The following is a 21,884-nucleotide window of genomic DNA, read 5'->3' on the forward strand; positions in this document are numbered from 1 at the left end:
GGCCCAAAGTCAGTAGAAGGAGGGACATAATAAAGATTAGAGTAGAAATAAATGAAATCGAGAAGAATAAAACAATAGAATCAATGAAAGCAGGAGTTGGTTCTTCGAGAAAATAAACAAAATAGATAAACCCCTAGCCAGACCTATCAAGAAAAAGAGTCTACACACATAAACAGAATCAGAAATGAGAAAGGAAAAATCTCTGACATCACAGAAATACAAATAATTATGAGAGAATACTATGAAAAATTATATGCTAACAAACTTGGTAACTCAGGAGACATGGACAACTTTCTAGAAAAACACAACCTTCTAAGGCTGACCCAGGAAGAAACAGAAAATCTGAGTAGACCAATTACCAGCAAGGAAATTGAATTGGCAATCAAAAAACTACGCTTGGGACCAGATGGTCTCACTGCTGAATTTTATCAAACATTTAGTGAAGACCTAATACCCATCCTTAAAAGTTTTCTAAAAAGTAGAAGAGGAGGGAATACTCTGAAACTCATTCTATGAGGCCAGAATCACTCTAATACCAAAGCCAGGCAAAGACCCCACCAAAAAAGAATACTACAGACCAATATCCCTCATGAACATCAATGTAAAAATACTCAACAAAATATTAGCAAACTGAATTCAAAAATACATCAAAAAGATCATCCATTATGATCAAGTAGGATTTATTCCAGGGATACAAGATGGTACAACATTCAAAAATCTATCAACATAATCTGCCAAATCAACAAAAAGGACAAAAACCACATGATCATCTCCATAGATGCTGAAAAAGCATTCAACAAAATTCAACATCCATTCATGATAAAAACTCTCAACAAAATGGGTATAGAGGGCAAGTACCTCAACATAATAAAGGCCATATATGACAAACCCACAGCCAACATTATACTTAACAGCGAGAAGCTGAAAGCTTTTCCTTTAAGATTGGGAACAAGACAAGGATGCCCACTCTCCCCACTTTTATTCAGCATAGTTCTGGAAGTCCTAGCCACGGCAATCAGGCAACACAAAGAAATTAAAGGCATCCAAAATGGAGAGGAAGAAGTTAAACTGTCCCTGTTTGCAGACGACATGATATTGTACATAAAAAACCCTAAAGAATACACTACAAATCTACTAGATCTAATGTGAATTCAGCAAAGTTGCAGCATGCAAAATTAATACATAGAAATCTGTTGCATTCATTCCTGTACACTAATGATGAACTAGCAGAAAGAGAAATCAGGGAAACAAATCCATTCACAATTGCATCAAAAAGAATAAAATACCTAGGAATAAACCTAAGCAAGGAAGTGAAAGACCTATACTCTGAAAACTACAAGACACTCATGAGAGAAATTAAAGAAGATAACAATAAATGGAAACACATCCAGTGCTCATGGATAGGAAGAATATTGTCAAAATGGCCATCCCGCCTAAAGCAATCTACAGATTCAATGCAATTCCTATCAAAATACCAATAGCATTCTTCAACAAACTGGAATAAATAGTTCTTAAGTTCATATGGAACCTCAAAAGACCCCAAATAGCCAAAGCAATCCTGAGAAGGAAGAATAAAGTGGGGAAGATTATGCTCCCTGACTTAAAGCTCTACTACAAAGCCATAGTAATCAAGATAATTTGGTACTGGCACAAGAACAGACCCATAGACCAATGGAACAGACTAGAGAGCCCAGCTATAAACCTAAGCATATCTGGTCAATTAATATAGGATAAAGGAGCCATGGACATACAATGGGAAAATGACATCCTCTTCAACAACTGGTGTTGGCAAAACTGGACAGCTATATGTAAGAGAACGAAACTGGATTATTGTCTAACCCCATACAAAAAAGTAAACTCCAAATGCATCAAAGACCTGAATATAAGTCATGAGACCATAAAACTCTTAGAAGAAAACAGGCAAAAATCTCTTGAATATAAACATGAACAACTTTTTCCTGAACACATCTCCTTAGGCAAGGGAAACAAAAGCAAAAATCAACAAATGGGACTATTACATCATGCTAAAAAGCTTCTGTACAGCAAAGGACACCATCAGCAGAACAAAAAGACATCCTACAATATGGGAGAATATATTTGTTAATGACATATCCAACAAGGGGTTAACATCCAAAATGTATAAAGAACTCACATGCCTCAACACCCAAAAAACAAATAACTGTATTGAAAGATGGGCAGAGGATATAAACAGAGAGTTCTCCAAAGAAGAAATTCAGATGGCCAACAGGCACATGAAAAGGTATTCCACATTGCTAATTATCAGGGAAGTGCAAATTAAAACCACAATGAGATATAACCTCCCAGTTATGATGGCCAACCCCGAAAAGACTAGGAATAACTAATGCTGGTGAGGATGCAGGGAAAGGGGAACCCTCCTACACTGCTGGTGGTAATATAAACTAGTTCAACCATTGTGGAAGGCAGTATGGAGGTTCCTCAAAAATCTTAAAATAGAAATACCATTTGACCCAGGAATTCCACTCCTAGGAATATACCCTAAGAATATAGGATCCCAGTTTCAAAAACACATACTAACCACTATGTTTACTGCAGCACTGTTTACAATAGCCAAGATAATGGAAGCAACCTAAGTGTTGATCAGTAGATGAATAAATAAAGATGTGGTACATATACACAGTGGAATATTATTCAGCCATAAGAAGGAAACAAATCCTACTATTTGCAACAATGTGGATGGAGCTAGAGGGTATTATGCTCAGTGAAATAAGCCAGGCAGAGGAAGAGAAGTACCAGATGATTTCATTCTTGTGTGGAGCATAAGAACAAAGCAAAAACTGAAGGAACAAAACAGCAGCAGACTCACAGAACCCAAGAATGGACTAACAGTTACCAAAGGGAAAGGGACTTGGGAGGATGGGTGGGAAGGGAGGGATAAGGAGAAAAAGAGCTACAATTCGCACACATAATTTGGGGGTGCATGGGTAAGGTAGTTCAGCACAGAGAAGACAAGTAGTGACTCTAAGGCATCTTACTATGCTGACAGACAGTGACTGTAATGGGGTATGTCGTGGGGACTTGATAATAGGGGGAATCTAGTAACCACAATGTTGCTCATGTGATTTTATATTAAGGATACTAAAATTAAAAAAAATACTAGTCACCATTTTATATCTATTAAGATCACAGAACAGATTTAATAGTAACACCAAATTCTCACATCCTGGTAAAGCTGTACTCATATACTAGAATACCTTTTATAAAGTGTTTCTAGAGCTAAAAAAAATAAAATTCCCTTCAACCCCCCCAAAAAAATGTCACTGTTGGAAATGTAACTCGTGGGAATGGCAGTGGGGTGATGCCTGTCCCCTGGAACACATTATGGGTCTGTGGACACCCTAGTTGGCCCTACCTTCCAAGGAATTGGATGGGCACTGTACTTGGGTACCCCATATTTACCAGCCAGTGAAGAAAACTCTAGGCAGAAAACTCACAACTGGGAAAAGATGCATGCTAGGTATCATGTAAGACAGACACCCTGGTGGTATTATCCTCTAGCTGTGTTTTTCCCGGAAAGGTGCGGCTATTCTGTTAGACAGAAATCACACTTTGGCCTTGCGTACTGCTCAGGCCTTAAATCATACCTATCAAGCATTATCCATGAGAAATTATGGAAGTTTACCAATGCAAAAGGTAGTGCTTCAGATTTGTATGGCCTTAAGATTTATTGACAGCAGCCCAAGGAGGGGTATGTGCCTTAATTCAGACTGAATGTCATGTTTATATCCCTGATAGTTACCAAGTTAGTCAGGCACTCCAGCATATATAGCAGGAAATACATCAAGTCCAATGCCTAATGGGTGACCCCCTACAGGAATGGTGGGCACAACTGAGGACAACATGGCATTTGCTGTTTGGCATTCTTGCCGGGGGAGCTTGTCTCTTAGTAGCATGTTGCTGCAGTTTATATTGTTGCTGTGGCTGGTGGGCCCAAGGGCTCAGCCCTCCTTGCCAAGAGATCATCCTGGAAGAATTCCTCTGCCTAGAGTGTTAAGGTGAGGAGCCCTGAAGGGATGGACTGTGGGGAAAGTGGACAAGAACACGGTGCCTGTCAGGCTCCCTCACACGGGATATCAGGAGAGGCATGACTCAGTAGTATGTTACCTTGCTTGTACTGTGCATGACAGTAAACATGTGCCTAATGACCCTGGGCCAGCTTTGTTCTGGAGCCCTGTAGAAGGCTGCCTGGAAAGCTTTGCTGCTGCTCACCTGAATAAAGGCATGGTCATGGTCCCCATCTGTGCCTTAGTTATTCTTTGGCCTTCTTGAATCAGTTTATCCTTCCAGTGCAAATCACCTGCATTTCACATTTTAAAACTTCTGATGTTAGACAACCAAGATTAGGTATAACAGTGAAACTTAACCTTAGGTCAAAGTGCATTTTTATACCACTTCAGATATCTTAAAAAAAATGTTTCAATCAAAGTTAGTTTAGACAGACTTTTTCTAACAGGTGAGCAAACAAACAAACAAACAAAAAAACACCCAGAAAAACAAAAAACCTTCCATACCTCAATAAAACTTCAGTAACAATAATGATATAATTTCCATAGAAAGGAAGTATGTATAGTGTTGTGTGCTGTCTGAATCATACTGCCTGGTCTTATCTACCATTTCCTGTGTAATTTCTAACTCTGAGCCTGTTTCCTCTTCTGCAAAGCAGTTTTAAAAACTGTGCCTCTCTCACAGGGTTTCTGTGAAAATCAACTGAGATAATGTACGTAGGTTACTTACCATGGTGTCACACATAGTACCTGTTACCATACATTGAGAACAAGTAGGTCCTTAGACTTAATGGTCACATATGAAAGATTATTGATCTACACAGGACTTACTAGATATGGTTGTCAGAAAAAAAAAAATTGTGATAGTAATGAAAATATTCATGATAACTTAATACCATTTCCCTAATTTTCAGCCTTAATATTTCCTGAGGATACAGAATCAGACACAAGAAATCTGTTTTTCACTGAATTCTTTTGCGATCTCTTCTATCAGATAATTACCAGTGGCACCAAGTAAATGAAGATGGAAAAATACTATGAATACATTTGATATACATTTTTGATGCCTATGTTCTTAAATGATGGTTAGAATTTCTTTACATAATTAAAGTAGGATGGAAATTCTGGCTTTTACTAAAATATTTCCCTCCAATTACTGCGAAAAAAACTCCAAACACAAAAACCAGGCATAATTCCAGGTTATATAATTTTACAAGTTCCAAAATCTTAAAATAAAAACCCACCTAAGTCTACATCCCTCTACAGCTACTGCACTTCTCTGCTAACAGCAACTTTTCAAATAAATTGACTGCACTTGTCATTTTTTACCCATCACCTCTTATGAGATATTCAATTTTCACCCCTTCACTTACTTAAAAATGTTATTGTGCAACAATCTTATGTTTCTAAACTCAACTGACACACCTGTCCTCTTTTGCCAGTGCCCCCTGTAGCATTTGGTACTGACTCCCCTCTTTTCCTGGTTCCTGTACCACATTCTCTGGATCCCTGCATTCCCCCTTTTATCTGCTTTTGACTATTTCTCTACCCCTGACCTCTAAATGTTAACTAGTTGGACTTCTCTGCCCATACGCTTCCCTGGGGTGATCTCAGCTACTGTAGACTTAAAATACCACTGGTCTACTACTGACTCCCAAACTGGTACCTAATCCTCTTCTCTGAGCCGCAGACATACAGCCCATCATCCATTTGACATATTTACCCAAAATTCTCAACACCTCAAATTTAACTTTCCAAAACAGAACTTTTAATTTCCTCCACTTTCCCAAATCTATCCTCCCATTACATTAAGTCACAAACAAGATGTTACTGTCAAGCATAGCTGCCGCTTCTAGGTTGGCTGTACAATTCCATAGATTTGGCCAGTAGGGAGGTATGAGATTAAATGGATTTAGACAGTTTATTACTTACACAAATAGCAAAAACAAGGTCAGCATGCCATCAGTGTCCTGCATCCCTGGTCCCTAAGGATGTCCCCAGGATAATGAACTAGTTGGCCACAGACAGGTGACATAGGTGGAGACTAGTGGTATCACTGAAGAGTCAAGTTTGAACTCCAGGCAAGCTATTTTATTAGCCTGTATCTGTACTTGAATGGGGTTAAGGCACAAATTCCAGGTCACACTGGAACCACACTGTTGGATGAACAATTGCCTCATGGCAGACTTTTGCAAGACAGGGAGGCAGATAAGAAATAGCCCTGTGACAGTGCCCAATATCATCTCATAGCACTCTACCTCACTCACGTTTCAGTCTCAGTGGTCTTTTTATTCTCAGAACATACCAAACTCTCTCCTGCCTCAGGAACCTTATGCTTACTTTTCCCTTTGCTTATACTATGCTTCACCAGGCTTTTTTACCTGGTTGGTTTCTGCTCAAGAATTAGGTCTCAGCTCAAATGTCATCTCATCAGAGAAGACTCCCTTGACCTATCAAAAGTGGTTGCTTCATCCCCAGCTACCCTCCATCCTCTCGTCTATTTCCTAATTGTGATAATGTGGTTTTCTTATTTATGTTTTCTTTTTATTATCTGTTTTTCTCACCACAATGTAAGCAAAAAAGCAGAGATGTTCTAAATCTTTTTATTATGTCCCTAACACCTTACTAGACACAGTAAATTCTCTAATATTTGTTGAATAAGTAAATGTTATTTCTAATTTTTTAAATAAATATATAAAACAAGAAAATGAATATCCTTTTTTTAGCAGTTAAACAAACATTTTCAAGTTTAGCTCCATCCTGCTTCCTAATTCACTCCTTTTTATCTTCATACTAGGTTTAGTAAGAATTTTAAGTCAGGACTCAGGGTTATTGCATGTTTATGGAATAAAACTTGTAATAATCAAATAATTTATTATTTTTAAATGTAAAAATGTATTTATTCACAATCCTTGAGAAGTTACCATTCCTTCAAAAAATTCTTTGTGAACAAAATGCCAAGAAAAATTACAATAGTAGCTTATGCCGAACCAAAAATATACATCTGATGTATAGAAACTTTAAAAAGCATTAACACAGGCAATGTGAATATAGATTACCTTTAAAATATTTCCAATGACATAGCTACAACTTAAATTATGTTAAGACAGACATAATAGCATTACTAATATATTTACATATTTAAAGTATCACATTATTCCTATGAGATAAAAAAAGGAGATGACACAGCAGATATCATTGCCTAGCAGTTCACATATTGAAAGGGCCACACGATTTTTCTTTTTAAAGTACAGCAAGAACTTCAAGTTACTATTTATATCTGGACCTTCCTATATTTTTGAGAACATGCACTGTCATTGTTGCAAGAAAAAGAAGAAGAAACAACACTAAGGAAAAATCAAAACAGCAGTTTGTATTACTAAAATCATACTCAATCCTCAATCAAATCAAGACAAGCAATTAGGGAGTGCCTTATATCCTTGGCCTTTTAAATTGATACACAAATTTAGGGAAAAGAAGAGTTAATGGCACATCACAAAATGCAGTTATGTATATCAATAAACTTACTTCCATCCCATTAAAGCACCTTGTATTACAAGGCAAAGGAAAGCTTAATAAAATTAATGGATCCTTTCATATCAGAAAGGACATTATTTACTTTGAAATACCCGTATTACCTTTTAAGGTTTTCTTTTCTTAATAAATCAGGCACAGACAATATGTTCTGTGTAAAATCCTTCTAAGACCATTCATTAGAAATACAGAATTAAAAAAAGTGACACCTAGAAATTTAATATCAATGAACTTAAAGTCAGTATTTATTTATAGTGGCATGTAATTGAAGTGAAAAACCTAAGTATTTGTATTTTCTTACATATCACTTTTGATTATCAACTTTAAGTGTTCAAACTCTGAAAGCTTATTTTAATGTATTATATATTCTTTGTTTAGATTGAATCAATATTTTTATACAGGATATGCAATACATGTAGAAAGAAACTAGTACTTCAGCATTTCTTTAGAGTCATATACTCAGATGAATTGTGCTTACTATTAGGTAAAACAATTTAAATAAGTCATAGAAATAAATAATACTGGAAAAGGGAATACTATTCTAAATCTGAATCTGACAGTTCTTCCTCATGCTCCCTTCACATCTGCTGAGAATTAACGCAAAATGCTGTGATATTTTCAGTTAGCTACTAAAATAAGCTTAAGAAAGCATTCAAGGTAAAATTAATAGAACTATTTTTAAAGTGAAGTACAAATAGTAAATAGGAATGCTATAAAGAAAAATAATTTTGACATGACAGAACCATTAAATTGTTTTTGAAAAGCAGAAGGCAGATGATGAAATTGCACTTAATTCTGAAGCAATTCAGATATAGCCTATCATTCCTATTCCTTTCTAATATGCATTCACATGATTTCTTACCTCCCTCTTACAAAAAGGCTCAGCACAAACATTTATACATTCTAGATGGTTTTTAACATTTGGTCTTAACTGATAAAACAGGGTCAAATAGTTTTACCCTATCGTTTCTGTTGATCTGCATCTGATTGCTTTATGCCAGAATCATACAGTTCTAATACAGGATTCACAAATCCAGAATACTCAGAATTGCCATTATCATCCATTTCAGCACTAACAAAATCATTCTCCCACTCCAGCCCGTTGGAATCATCAGAGGCTGACGTAGGATTGCTTCCAGTCTTCCTGCTGCTAGCCTTAAGTGCTGCCCGGAGAATGTCTTCCTCTGTTTTGGAACGTTCTCTCATTGGAAGCATTCGATTCATTCCTATTGTTTGGGCAGAGTTATTAGAATTTCAGTGAAGATTAAAAAAGCTATCTTCATGACTTTCTAGTTTAACAATATAGTTTTTATTTAACAATCAGGCTTGGTTTGTGAATTAACTAAGAGTCAGTCCTATGGAGATCTTAAATTGTTGGGGGTCTTAAATTGAAGGGTCTTAAATCCTAGAGTTGCCTTGGATAAAAAATAAACATTAATAACTCATCAAAGGATAGTTTTGATGTTAACACTGATCATCTAACAAGACGGAATTTCTGAAGAGCCACTAATAAAGCAGACTAGATGGAGGACTACAATTGCCATTAGTCTTACACAGCAAATCAGCGTGTCTGCCAAAGTCCTTTCCTATCCAGATGACAATTTCATTTATCAGAGATAATAGTAGTTCTAATGATAATATTAACAACATACACTTTTCCAGCACATACTAGGTTCCAATTAGTACTGTTTGTACTTCACATATACTTACTGATTTGGTCCTAACAACTCTATGAAATTAAATACAGTTCTATCATTATCCCCCATTCTGAAGTTGAGGAAACTGGGGAAGAAAGAGGAAAGTGATCTGTTTAGGGTCACACAGCTATGGAAGTGGTGCAGCAAGAATGAATCTGTTCAGTCTGGCTCCAAAGTCTGTGCTTGCTCCTCTGCTATTCTGACTCTACCATGAGATATATCATTCTAAGGGAAACTATTCTAGGTCTAATTCTGAACAGAAAGAAACTGGTCAGTTAAGTCACTGTCAAAAATCTGGGAAGAAAAAGAGTCATTTTGGCAGAAGGAAGAGAAGAACAGAAAGGAAACCTGAATTCCTAAGTGTAGAATCAACAGTGGTCATAGAATTAAAAGCTAGGGCTGCCAAAGAAATTCTAACAGAATATTCCCTAGACACATTCAATAATTTTGTTTTCTGACCTTAAAGAATCAGATCCTACAGTAATAGGAGAATTTTAAAATCTGTACCATAGTTATCTGCCACTCTTGAAAAATCACAGATTCAACCCAAAAAAACAAGTTATCCCTATAAAGACCTGAACTGAAAGCCTTTAGAAAAAAATTGAAGAAGATGCTACAATAAAAATAAACTTAAAGTCTGGTGGTTGGGGTCTAAGTAAGCAATAACATAAGAACACGATTGAGGAAACAATGTTTAGCTGAGAAGACAACTTAGGTAGCTTAATGCAATCTTTGGTTAAAAAATTCAGGTGCCCTGAATAGCTGTATCTTTATTTCATATTGAATGTTTATCACCTTTCTTAAAAATTCTCTGTTCTATAATTGGTTCTTCTTTTTTGGATTACCTACTTAAAATGAACATGAAAACTTGAGCCTTACTTAGTGAAACAGTCTTTAAAAAAAAAATCCACATTTTAGCCACAATTTTGAGTACTGGCTTTTTGCCATAACCTGTACTGGGTATTTTAAATAAATTTTATTTAATTCTCACAACATTCATGTATTTATTTGTTCAACTATTTATTGACTACCTATTATGTGCCAGGCATTTTTAGACTGAGTATTTAACAGTGAATAAGCATCCTTGAAAGTAGGTTCATTATTCCCCTTTTATGAACAAACTGTGGCTTAAAGAGATTAAGAAATCTACCTAAAGAATCCTGAGAAGGAGAAATAAAGTTGGGGGAATTATGTTCCCCAACTTCAAGCTCTACTACAAAGCCACAGTGATCAACACAATTTGGTACTGGCACAAGAAAAGAATCATGGCCCAATGGAATAGACTAGAGAGTCCAGATATAAACCCAAGCAGACATGGTCAGTTAATAAACAATAAAGGAGCCATGGACATACAATGGGGAAATGACAGCCTCTTCAACATCTGGTGTTGGCAAAACTGGACAGCTACACGTAAGAGAATGAAACTAACCCCATACACAAAAGCAAACTCAAAATGCATCAAAGACCTGAATGTAAGTCATGAAACCATAAAACCCGGAGAAGAAAACACAGGCAAAAATCTCATGAATATAAACATAAGCACTTTTTCCTGAATGCAGCTCCTCAGGCAAGGGAAACAAAAGCAAGAATGAACAAATGGGACTATATCAAGCTAAAAAGCTTCTGTACAGCAAAGGACAGCATCAGCAGAACAAAAAGGCATCCTACAGTATGGGAGAATATATTTGTAAATGACATATTTGACAAGGGGTTAACATCCAAAATACATAAAGAACTCCAATGCCTTGACAACCAAAAAGCAAATAACCCGATTAAAAAATGGGCAGAAGATATGAACAGAATTCTCCAAAGAAGAAATTCAGATGGCCAACAGGCATATGAAAAGATGCTCCATATCAGTAATTATCAGGGTAATGCAAATGAAAACCACAGTGAGATATCACCTCACACCAGTTAGGATGGTCAACATAGAAAAGCCTAGGAACAACAAATGCTGGCGAGGATGCAGAGAAAGGGAATCCTCCTACACTGCTGGTGGGAATGTAAATTAGTTCAGCCATTGTGGAAAGCAATATGGAGGTTCTCAAAAAACTAAAATACAAATACCATTTGATCCGGGAATTCCACGCGTAGGAATTTACCCAAAGAATACACGTTCTCAGATTTAAAAAGACATATGCACCCCTATGTTTATTGCCACACTATTTACAATAGCCAAGATATGGAAGCAACCTAAATATCCATCAGTAGATGAACGGATAAAGGAGATGTGGCACATATACACAATGGAATACTAATCAGCCATTAAAAAGAAACAAACCCTACTAATTACAACAACCTGGATGGAGTTGGAGGGTATTATGCTCAGTGAAATAAGCCAGGCAGAGAAAGAAAAGTACCAAATGATTTCCCTCATTTGTGGAGTATAACAATGAAGCAAAACTGAAGGAACAAAACAGCAGCAGAATCACAAATTCCAAGAAGGGACTAGTGGCTACCAAAGGGGAGGGAAGACGTAGGGTGGGGGGAGGGACGGAGAAGGGATTGAGGGGTATTACATGGTGTGGTGGGGGAGGATCATGGGGAAGACAGTGTAGCACAGAGAAGACAAGTAGTGACTCTGTGGCATCTTACTACACTGATGGACAGTGACTGCAATGGGGTATGTGGTGGGGGGGACTCGGTAATATGAGTGAATGTTTTAACCACATTGTTTTTCATGTGAAACCTTTGTAAGAGCATATATCAATAATACCTTAATAAAAAATAATTGTTAAAAATAAATAAATAAATAATAAAAAAGAAATTTACCTAAAGTAGTACAGGTAGGAAGATATACCAGCTAAAATGCAAACTCATGTCAGTTATATATAGCTTCTGTACTAACAAAAAACCTAAGAAATTACTAATTTATAATGAACCAAAAGTTAATTAAATTTTGACTTCAGGTTGCCCACAATGGGGCAGTAATTCTTATTGAATGCTGTCATGGGCTGGATAACAAAAATTTTTAAATGAGAAATTAACATTTCTAAATCTCAAGAAACATTAAGAATTAAGCAACTTTCTAAGCAATTTATCAACAAATGGCAATCACTGATACAGTAATAGTGGAAGACATTTTTATAGTGATTTTTCAAGGCCTTGCATTTGTTTCAGTTCAGATAAAATACCAAGTTGATTTCTATAAATTAACAGATATTATATTAAAATTTTTAAGTCAAATATAAAATACCTTCTTCATCTTCCCATTCTAGATCTAAGGATGTGCTGTCATCATTTCCACTAGTTGATTTAGTTTTGGTCATTAAATCACAACTGCTTTCTGTATTTGGTGTCAAAACTGTAGCATCTGATGAGAGTCCTAAAATATACACCAAATATAACTGAATGTGGCCATCTGTACTTTTACCACAACCATTTATTATGCATTAAATGGCTCTCTTCAAATTATACTGTTTCTTTTAGTGTCATAAGAAATAAGTATTGAAATCATTACATTGGTAAGTTTCTGTTAAACAGTATAAAGGGCCTTTTCCCCTTTAATTAATTAATTTTTTGTCATCTAGCACTTGCTAACTTGAATTATAAACTTGTTAAGTGTGATGAATTCTAAGTAAAATTTTTAATAGTCAATTACAAAGGGGGACAAAAAAAGAACAACAAAAAACAATAAAGGAAATGAAAAGCAATCTATATTTCCCTAAGGAACCACTTACTATGCTTCCATAGTAAGAATAGAAGTTTTGACTTTTGAAATTTAGAGAAAAACATTTCACACTTATAAATCAACTTGAAATAAGTAAAACAAGTATACTTTTCTTCTACTTCCTCCCACCTTTCCTTTTTCTAGGAGGGGGAAAGACAGAATCAGAGTAGGAATGAAAAAAGGGAGTGCTTGACTCCCTACATGGATCTATAGAAATGTCTTAAGGGTTATCTTTGCTTTAATTCCTCTTAAAAAAGGAAAGATAAAATTGAGGAATTAAGGACTAGTTAACTGACCTATCTGGGCAATATAAATTGAAGGGAAGAGCAGAAGTTCTTCTACACAAACAAAGCCAGGGTCTCCAATTATCTGCTTAATGTGATATAAACTTAAAATATACACAGGTATTTTAAAAGACTTACTACTACTTCGGAAAACTTCATATTGTGACTTTATATTTCTCAAACAAGATTCAAAGTCGTCTTCTGGTCCTGAACTGTAATACAAGTGAAGTAATTTTTCAAACATATTCATAGTAGACTCAACATAATGCATGCTTAAGTTAATGATAGCATTCTTTTTTTAAGAATATCACTGTACTTATTTTCATATAGTAGTTTTAAAAATATGAAATGCTTTATGAAATTGTGTGTCATCCTCACACAGGGGCCATCCTAATCTTCTCTGTATAGTTCCAACTTTACAACATGTGGGGCTGAAGCACGTATTGATGATGGCATTTTGGTCTTATGGTCTATCCAACACAAATTCATAATTACTGTGTACAACTGGAATAACCGAATGAAAATAGGTGTTAATTTTCTTAATGTTTCTTAGCAATAAATGAAATGCTAACATTGCTAACATTTAGCAATAAATGAAAATACTAAGATTTTAATTAATCTCAAAGTCGAATCTCCAAAGCTGAGCCCTAAGTCCATCTTCATAATTTACAGTAATAAAGCATGAGCAAGGTTGAGTAGGAAATATTCATGGATATGTGACCTTGAAATGTGCCTTCCTAAAACATCACAAATAAACTTTATTATAAAAAAAGAGACATGCTAAGAAAAACACAAACAACCAAGGCAGAAGCAATTTATACAAAGGCATTCAGTATGCTATTGCATCGTTTTCTTTTTGGAACATGTGACCACTCTTAAAAATGCAATTTAAAGAAATGTCAATTTATTAAATAAAAGTCAATTTAAATAAATGATGAACACTTCCTAACTTAAAGCAAATGTTCTCAGTATTCTTACAAGACAGTGTCTTTGAGAAGCAATACTTTTTTAGGGAACACATAACATAAATATGTACAAGCACGCAGAGGGGAGCTGTATTCTCTTTGAAAGCAACACTTTCTACTATAAAAGGAAGAAGTATGATTCACTATTTACCTTTGATATTCTCCACTATTTGAAGGATGGTACCGCTGTACAACTCTCTGCCTTTCTTGCTTTGGAAACATAATGAAATACAAAATTATTCTGTTGCAAAATTATACTTTTAAAAACCATTCATGCAACACCAAAAAGTATTTCTTTCTAGTCCCTAAAAAATCCAAAAACTTGAAAAAGCTATTCTATTGAAGTCTTTTTCTTTAAATTCATCACTTTTTACTTCTATATCCTTTTATTTATGTGTAGAATTTCTCTCGAATTTCCAATGTGTAATTCCTAAGAGGTCAGAATATTCAGTTACTAAAAAATAATTGTCAAAACAGATTTATATTGATGTACTCATCATTCTTACTACACCTAACAACTTCTAATAACTAGAAGGATGAAGCGCAAGAAAGGCATAGTTCAAAATAGTACATGACGTTCTATTCTGGGTGAAATAAGTAGCAATTAAACAAAAGATCTAGAAGACCTGGCTGAGCTGACTGAGAAATAATAAAAACAAATGATTCAGAGGACCTGTCAGAGTTGTGGCTATGAGAGTTCTTAGCTGTATATTTCTGGCATGTCCCTTACTTTCTGTTTCTTTATCTGTAGATTACAGATGGCTCTAACACTGTCCTAGCAAACTTGTAGGGCCATTGTGAAAAGCAATAAACTTGCATGTGTCTGAGTATCACTCTGTGTCAGGGTATGCTATATAGACTGTTATGTGTTCCTATATCCAAATTTAGTCGGGGAAGAAAAACTCTGAGAACACTGGAAAAACCAAACAGATGCTGCATATAGGACCCTTTTAAGTCTTTAAAAGGCAAGTGGCAGAGAATTTATTATACTAAAAAGACTTGTCTAAATTTTAACCAGAAAAGTACTTCTGTATCTTAGTAAAAAGTTAACTTTTAAACTTTCCCACCATTTAGAACTTACAAAAAAGGACAACTCTCCTGTATAATCTGATTAATCTGTTGAAACATACACACACACACACACACACACACACACACACACACACACGAGAGAGAGAGACAGAGAAAGAGAGGGAGAGGGAGATATTGAGAGAGAAATGGGCACAGGTCACAGAAATTAGCAACATAATACACGATTTTTCAGTTTCTCTAAATTATAATATTATGTGACATAGTCTTTGTACTACTTCAATTAACACTATGGTAGAGAGTTCATACAGGCAAAATATGGAAGAAGATACTAAATAGGATACTGGCTAAGCACTGCTGTGCTTTAACTCTGGCTCTGAGATTTCCTAGCTGTACAATCTCAATCAAGTTACTTAACATCTCTGTTCCTTGGTTTCACCATCTATAAAATGGGGATTAAAAACACCGCCTATCTCATAGGACTGTTCTGAGGATTAAACAAGGTAAAACATGTAAACTACTTAGAACAGCTACTGACACTTAGCCAGGACTCCATAAATACCCGTCATTAATAGCTGTCTGGCATTATGGTACTGCTATATTAGCATATGGAATGTTAAGATATGATAGATCTGTTTGCCTTCTCTGATGATATGCCAAAGATTTCCCAAGACCCAAACTCCCTACTTCCCAAAGAAACAAGAATTAAGATGAGAAACATACAATATTCCTGTAAGGCAAAATCATCCAGCTTACTCAATTCTAGACATGCAAGAAATTCTAGTAGTTCAAGGAACTGTTTTTTAAAAAAATCATAAAAATAAACTAAGAAATGTGTAAATTATGCTTAAAGGCTAGTTTTGCAATGTTTCCATCTAAGAGTTTTATTTATTTTTCAAAAGAATAGCGGATTTTGGAAAATTAAATTTCATCTTTGGGATAAACAAGAATTAGCCTGTGCTAATTTAAAGTTAAACAGTATTCAGTATCAGGCATATAATCTGATATTATTTCTAGCTGCTAAAGACCAACTAATTTGCCCTTAAAATTCCTAAGAAAATATGTGTAAATACACTTGTTGTTAAACAAGAAGCCCTTGATTCTAGGGGATTAAAAAGTCCCAACTTATGACCTGTCAGAGAAAATCTGGAAAAAAGCAACCCTAATGTATGTTGGGGTCCTTTCCCCTCACCTCCAAGAGCTTTCGCTGCTTTGCTGCCCTGGCTGCTTCACGCTGTGCAGCGTATAAAGCTTCTTCTTCTAGTCTTAACTTCTCTTCTTGTAAGGCTAACTGTACATGAACAAAACAGTAAGGATTAACAAAAATCAGAACCTGTCTAACTGCTCTAAAAATAAAATGTTTCTACTTATAAAATTAAAAATAAATTATTAAAAAAAAGAATTGATGTCTGAAGCATGATGAAATTGAAATTTTTGTAAGTTCTCATTTGTTTCTTTTACAAAATAATTCACATGACATCAAACATATTACAGAATTCTTTACAAGTTGAATTATGAAGTAGTACCATCTAACTTGCATAAATACAAGTTTGTTTCTTTCATTAGATTATCCAACGACCTTCATTCTTTAATAATTGTTCTGATGCCTGTTCAGCCTGATTAGTTTAATGGTTTTGGCCTTTGTTAAGTCTAAGGTCTTTAAAACTAAGGCCAATCATATCTTTGTCTACCAAAGAGAAGTAGGCTTTTACAAAGTTAATGTCTCACTGATGCACATATACCCTGAATTTTATTACTATCAAGCTATACAAAAATTACTTTCAAACTTAAGTTCTTGCCACTCATAATAGCATACATACAAACTGCTTGAGTGATAATATACTGCATATCAAATAAAACTTAAAAATCAGTTTCAACACTTTTTTCTTTAGCCTAATATTAGCATCTATCCTACTGTTTAGCTTAAGCTAATGTTGTTGAAATCACTAATTGTTACTAAACAGACCATTTTTTAATGTATAATGGATAAGACTAATTCCATTTAGTTTAGTGAATAACAAAACTATAATTACAGGCTATTTCCATAAATACATTAAAATAAATATAGCATATGTGATCATTCAAAGTACTTGGTTCACTTATTAAGAAAAAATAAACCCAAGAAAAACAAAAAGACTTAAAAAAAACTTACTGTGAAACAGAGTAATTTTTAAAGTTGGTTTTAAACACAAAGGTATAGGTATCTTGTTGGAGTCTCTACTTGTGAATTAAAAAATTTTTAGAAGAGTTTATTACTCTTCCTTTCTTGGCAGTATATAATTCTGATAAATTAAACCAAACTAAAATTATAATAGGCTGGAATAATTTTTTTACATTTAAATTATTTTTATTTGTGTGTGTGTGTGTGTGTGTGTGTGTGTATATATATATATATATATTTATATATAGGCTCAATAACTGTTCACATGCAATATATTATTTAACAATTTTCCCTTAAAAACAGAGGCTTCATGATAACATATATGTGAACAACATAAAATACTATTTACCTCTTTTTGAATTTTCTTATCAAGATCTTTTTGTTTTTCAGCAATAGAATCATAATGCCTTTCCCTTAGGTCAACAATTTCTTCCTCAGTAAGGGGCCTACAGAGAAAAATGAGGGGAAAAAAGAAAGAAAGATGACTTCCAATGAGTCTGAGTCCAAATAAAACACTCATAAAACCAGTGAAATTTGTAAAACTTACTGTTGAAAATGCATTAAAGCAATCTAATGCTAATATATCAATTTTTAAGAGAGAAAAGCATACATTCTGGCACTTGCTATAATTTGGTATACAAACTGAATAAGATGATAAATTATTAGAGTATTTTTTTTAGCACTGCAACCATCTTTTATGGTATGTGGAATCCATTTACCTCCACTTTGGCTCTGCTTCAGCCATCTAACCATATTCTCAGTGTTCATCATAAAATAATAAACTTCAGTAAGCTACACCCTGATATCAGCTCTCATACCATTATGGGACTCTTAACTCTCATTCCCATTACCCTCTTTCTGCTCAATCACTGTTGCCACCCCTTGATCCTTCCCTTTTCTCCCTGTGTATCCTAATCATCCCCTGGCCTCACTTCTTTTAGAACCAATGTGATCACCATGGCAAATTTGAAGTCCTTTCTTACCAACTTACTCACCTTCTTGCACTCTTATCACTGTGTCTTAATCACCCAGCTTATTCACTCTCTGACCTCAGGTCATTCCATATTAGCCCTTTCTGCTGACAGCTGCTGGAGAATACCCAACATGTATTTGGCTTACAGTGCCTGGCAATAACCCTTTACTTATACATGGTCAGTTCCTCTTACATCCTATGCTAACTAGTTCAAAATCTTGACACACTCCTTAAGTTCCTTATTCAAACTCTTTTTCTCTCAGAAGTCAATCTGACCTCACTTTACGACATGGGGAGTATCAACCATCAATTCCTTCAACTTCTTGCTACTCTTCTTCTTACTTAAGCCTATGTTCCCTATTATTCCCTTCATCCTCTAAAGAGGTGGCATTCCTTAACTTGTTCAAGGTCACCTGCCACACTTACACTCTTGATTCATTCACCACCGATGCTGCCCCCTCCTCCACTCCAGAGAATTCCCTGCAACACTGCTCCATCAATTAGCATCTCTCTTTCATCTTTATCCTACTCTTTTTGTCTTCATTTCTCTTCCATGTGAAAGAAAGGGTAAAAAAGAAAGGAAAGAAAGAAGGGAAGAAGGAAAAACTTTCATTTGACCTATAGTTATCTCTAGCTAATGTTCTCTCTCCTTCCCATTTCAGCCAAAATTCCTGAAATTAATGTCTATCATTATTGTATCTACACTTACTATGTGTCAGGCTCTCTTCTATGTGTTTTATATATATATGTTAACTAATTTTAATCCTCACAACCCCATGAGGTAGATATAGAGATCATACATATGAAGGAAATGAGGCAAAGACAGATTATGTCCAAATAAGTCACATAATTATGTGGCAAAGCTAGATTTGAACCCAAGTGGTCTAGCTCTTTGCTCTTCACTACTGTTCTTCTTTTACCTTCTATGTCCTTACCTCCCATTCTCTTATCAGCTCACAACAATCTACCTCTTCTTTTATTACTCTAATAACTCTACCAAAGGTAAACACTGGCTTCTATGTTGCCAGATATAATGGACAGTTTTAAATCCTTACTGCTTCAATTTCATGTGCTCCCATCCATCTGCCAATCTGTCTACCCTCTCCCTTGGCTTGCCATGCTTTCCTGGTTCTTCTTTTTACCCACTGCTTTTCGTTGTCTTCAGACTCCTCCTCTAGTGTCTGCCTATTCATCCTCAGACTGGAGCTCTCTCTCCATGCTCCAATCTACCTTCTTCTTCCTCTTTCCCAAACTCAAGTAGGTGATCGTGATAATTATCATGGTTTTAACCAATCATGGCCATGTATGAGGTAATGTCGCCTATTTCTCTCCCTCTGTCCTGAACTTCTGCCTACAGCCTTTTAGTTTTTTGTTTTTGAGTTATAGCGTATGTGAAATACAACGTTTAAGTGTTTAAGTTCATTAAGTTTGACAGCTGTATACACTCACGGAACTGCCACCCAAGGCAGGATACAAAGCATTTCCATCACCTCACAAAGTTCCCCCACGCTACTCATGTGGTTTTTTTCTGTCTCTAAATGCTCTCCACCCCTGGACAGTTATCACTAATCAAACCTTCAAGGATCAACCAGGTGTCATCCCCTTAAAGAAGTCTACCTGGACACACCTTCTCTCACAGATTTTAGGCCAAGGATCTCTCCTCCAATTTTCCTTGCAAGTTTATACTACTACTTAATTTCCTCTCCTATTTCTTATTGAAACTAGTCATCTCCACAAACTATCTCCCACACCAAGATAATCTTTCTTCCAGAGTAGAGAACCATGTCTGATTTTTTAATCCCAGTGTCCAGCCCAGTGCCTGGCCATATGATAGTTGCTTGATAAATGTTTGCAAAAGATAAAGAACATACGTTCAAATATGAAACAGTATATGAAAACATTCTCTTATATTAAGAACTCATGTGTTAAAGACAGGTGATCCTTTTTTCAAGTAGCTCATGTAATTTTAAGAATAAAAAGAGGCTTCTTAAACTAGAGTAACAAGGCTCTAATCACTATTGAAAGATACAAAAAACATGTTTGGTTAAACAAGTTTTATAATGTCATAAGGAAAAGGGGTATAAAGTTTAAAAATTCAAGGGAAAGTATCAATATTAAATTTTTTTTAAAAACTAAAATACATATAACAGGTTCAATCAGAAAGCACGCAGATATTAATGTATGTTATATTCTTTAAGGTTTAAAACAAGCTTTTGAGATTTTTTATTTACTTCAATCTTATATAAAGAGAAAACTAAGGTACCTGAAATGTAAACTGCTCAAAGCCTCAAAGCAAGCAAATGACAGAGCCTGGACTCTTAAGAGAGCTTTTTATAGTTCACAAAGAAATTTTTTTATTAAAAAAAGAAAAAGAAAAAAAAGCCTTACCTATGACTGCTTCCTGGGCTTTCCCCCTGTATAAAAATTAATGAAACAATTAAAGAAATTGTTTATATTTGATTCACTGGCTGAGTTCTATTTAAGGTAAGCCAATAGAATTTTTACTTAGTCAAAATATTTTGCTTACTTTGGTCATAGTAAACAAATTTCATTATTTAAAGTGTATTAAACAAAAAGCTTTAGCATTTTACTATTTCTCAAAGGCAAATTTTAGTATCTAGCTTAGTCATACAGCAACCAATTGGGGACATTTCTTAAATTTTTCTAACAAATATTTATTTATATCAAATGAACTTCTGGGGTCAGGCTAAGAGAGGAAAAAACTGTTTATCAAAAATAAAAACAAGTAAAAAACTCAACCAAACAAAAAGCACCTTAAGAAAACACATGGAACCACAAATTATTTTAAAAAGCACTATGATGCTTGGGATGAACTATATTGAAAGCTGAAAGAACTCTGACATAGAACATTTCTCAGAAACTTGAAAAATATATTAAGTGTTTGCTTGCACTTGTTTTAGAAAATACATAGAATTTAAATGACCTTTGAAAAGATTAAGAAATTAGGTTCTATGAGACAGTAAAATACTTGGGAGACATTTTACTAGGAAAATAAAAACCTAAGAGTTTCCCCAAATGTGTCCTACCAGATGATAATATGTATTATTATTTTTAAACAGAATTTATACCCAAATTAATATGGGAAATGCCAATTTGAACAAGTTTAAATAACTTTCCTAACAGTTCTTACCAGAACCTTTAATATGTTAATTTACATGGAGACTAGTATTTTGTACATCTGTGGGAAATGTCAGGCTAAAGAATAACTTAAATTTTGTTTGATGCATTTTATTCTTTCCTTAGAAAACAAAAAATGACAAAAGGTCAGAACTTGCAGTGCTCTTCTAGTCTAACTCCTTTTAGAGATGTGAAAAGTAGGCCCAAGGAAGTTTAATTTGCACAAACTTATAAATTTAGTCAAGCTGGAAATTAACTTACAAACTGAAACTCTTCTAACTATACCAGTGCATAAGAAATATATGCCACATTTCACTAATTCTAAATTTTTCTTTTCTTTTATAATTTAACATTTCTGTACTTGGGGTGCATCTTAAACCTGAATTTTAG

The 21,884-nt window shown here is 34.9% G+C and overlaps 1 protein-coding gene and 1 non-coding gene across 6 annotated transcripts in view; both read right to left on the bottom strand.

The window, feature by feature from the left end:
* Window positions 1–6,914: 6,914 nt before the first annotated feature.
* Window positions 6,915–21,884, bottom strand: part of AP1AR (adaptor related protein complex 1 associated regulatory protein) — a 44,281-nt gene continuing 29,311 nt past the window's right edge. For 2 of the 5 annotated variants that reach the window (XM_037001157.2, XM_037001158.2), the window contains 7 exons: window positions 20,745–20,770; window positions 17,733–17,829; window positions 16,415–16,513; window positions 14,345–14,403; window positions 13,367–13,440; window positions 12,471–12,599; window positions 6,915–8,803 (listed from right to left, as the gene is read on the bottom strand). In XM_037001157.2, coding sequence (XP_036857052.2) covers window positions 8,538–8,803; window positions 12,471–12,599; window positions 13,367–13,440; window positions 14,345–14,403; window positions 16,415–16,513; window positions 17,733–17,829; window positions 20,745–20,770 — 750 coding nt within the window. In that variant the 3' untranslated portion in view covers window positions 6,915–8,537. The remainder of the gene's footprint in view (window positions 8,804–12,470; window positions 12,600–13,366; window positions 13,441–14,344; window positions 14,404–16,414; window positions 16,514–17,732; window positions 17,830–20,744; window positions 20,771–21,884) is intronic. The other 3 variants (XM_037001159.2, XM_037001161.2, XM_037001160.2) reach the window with 2 other exon arrangements.
* LOC118968877 (U6 spliceosomal RNA) lies at window positions 13,566–13,668 on the bottom strand. The gene has a single exon (XR_005056720.1). It is a non-coding gene; the product is annotated as a U6 spliceosomal RNA (small nuclear RNA).

Source organism: Manis javanica, chromosome 5 (genome assembly GCF_040802235.1).
Source record: "Manis javanica isolate MJ-LG chromosome 5, MJ_LKY, whole genome shotgun sequence".
In the NCBI taxonomy this organism is placed as follows: domain Eukaryota; kingdom Metazoa; phylum Chordata; class Mammalia; order Pholidota; family Manidae; genus Manis; species Manis javanica.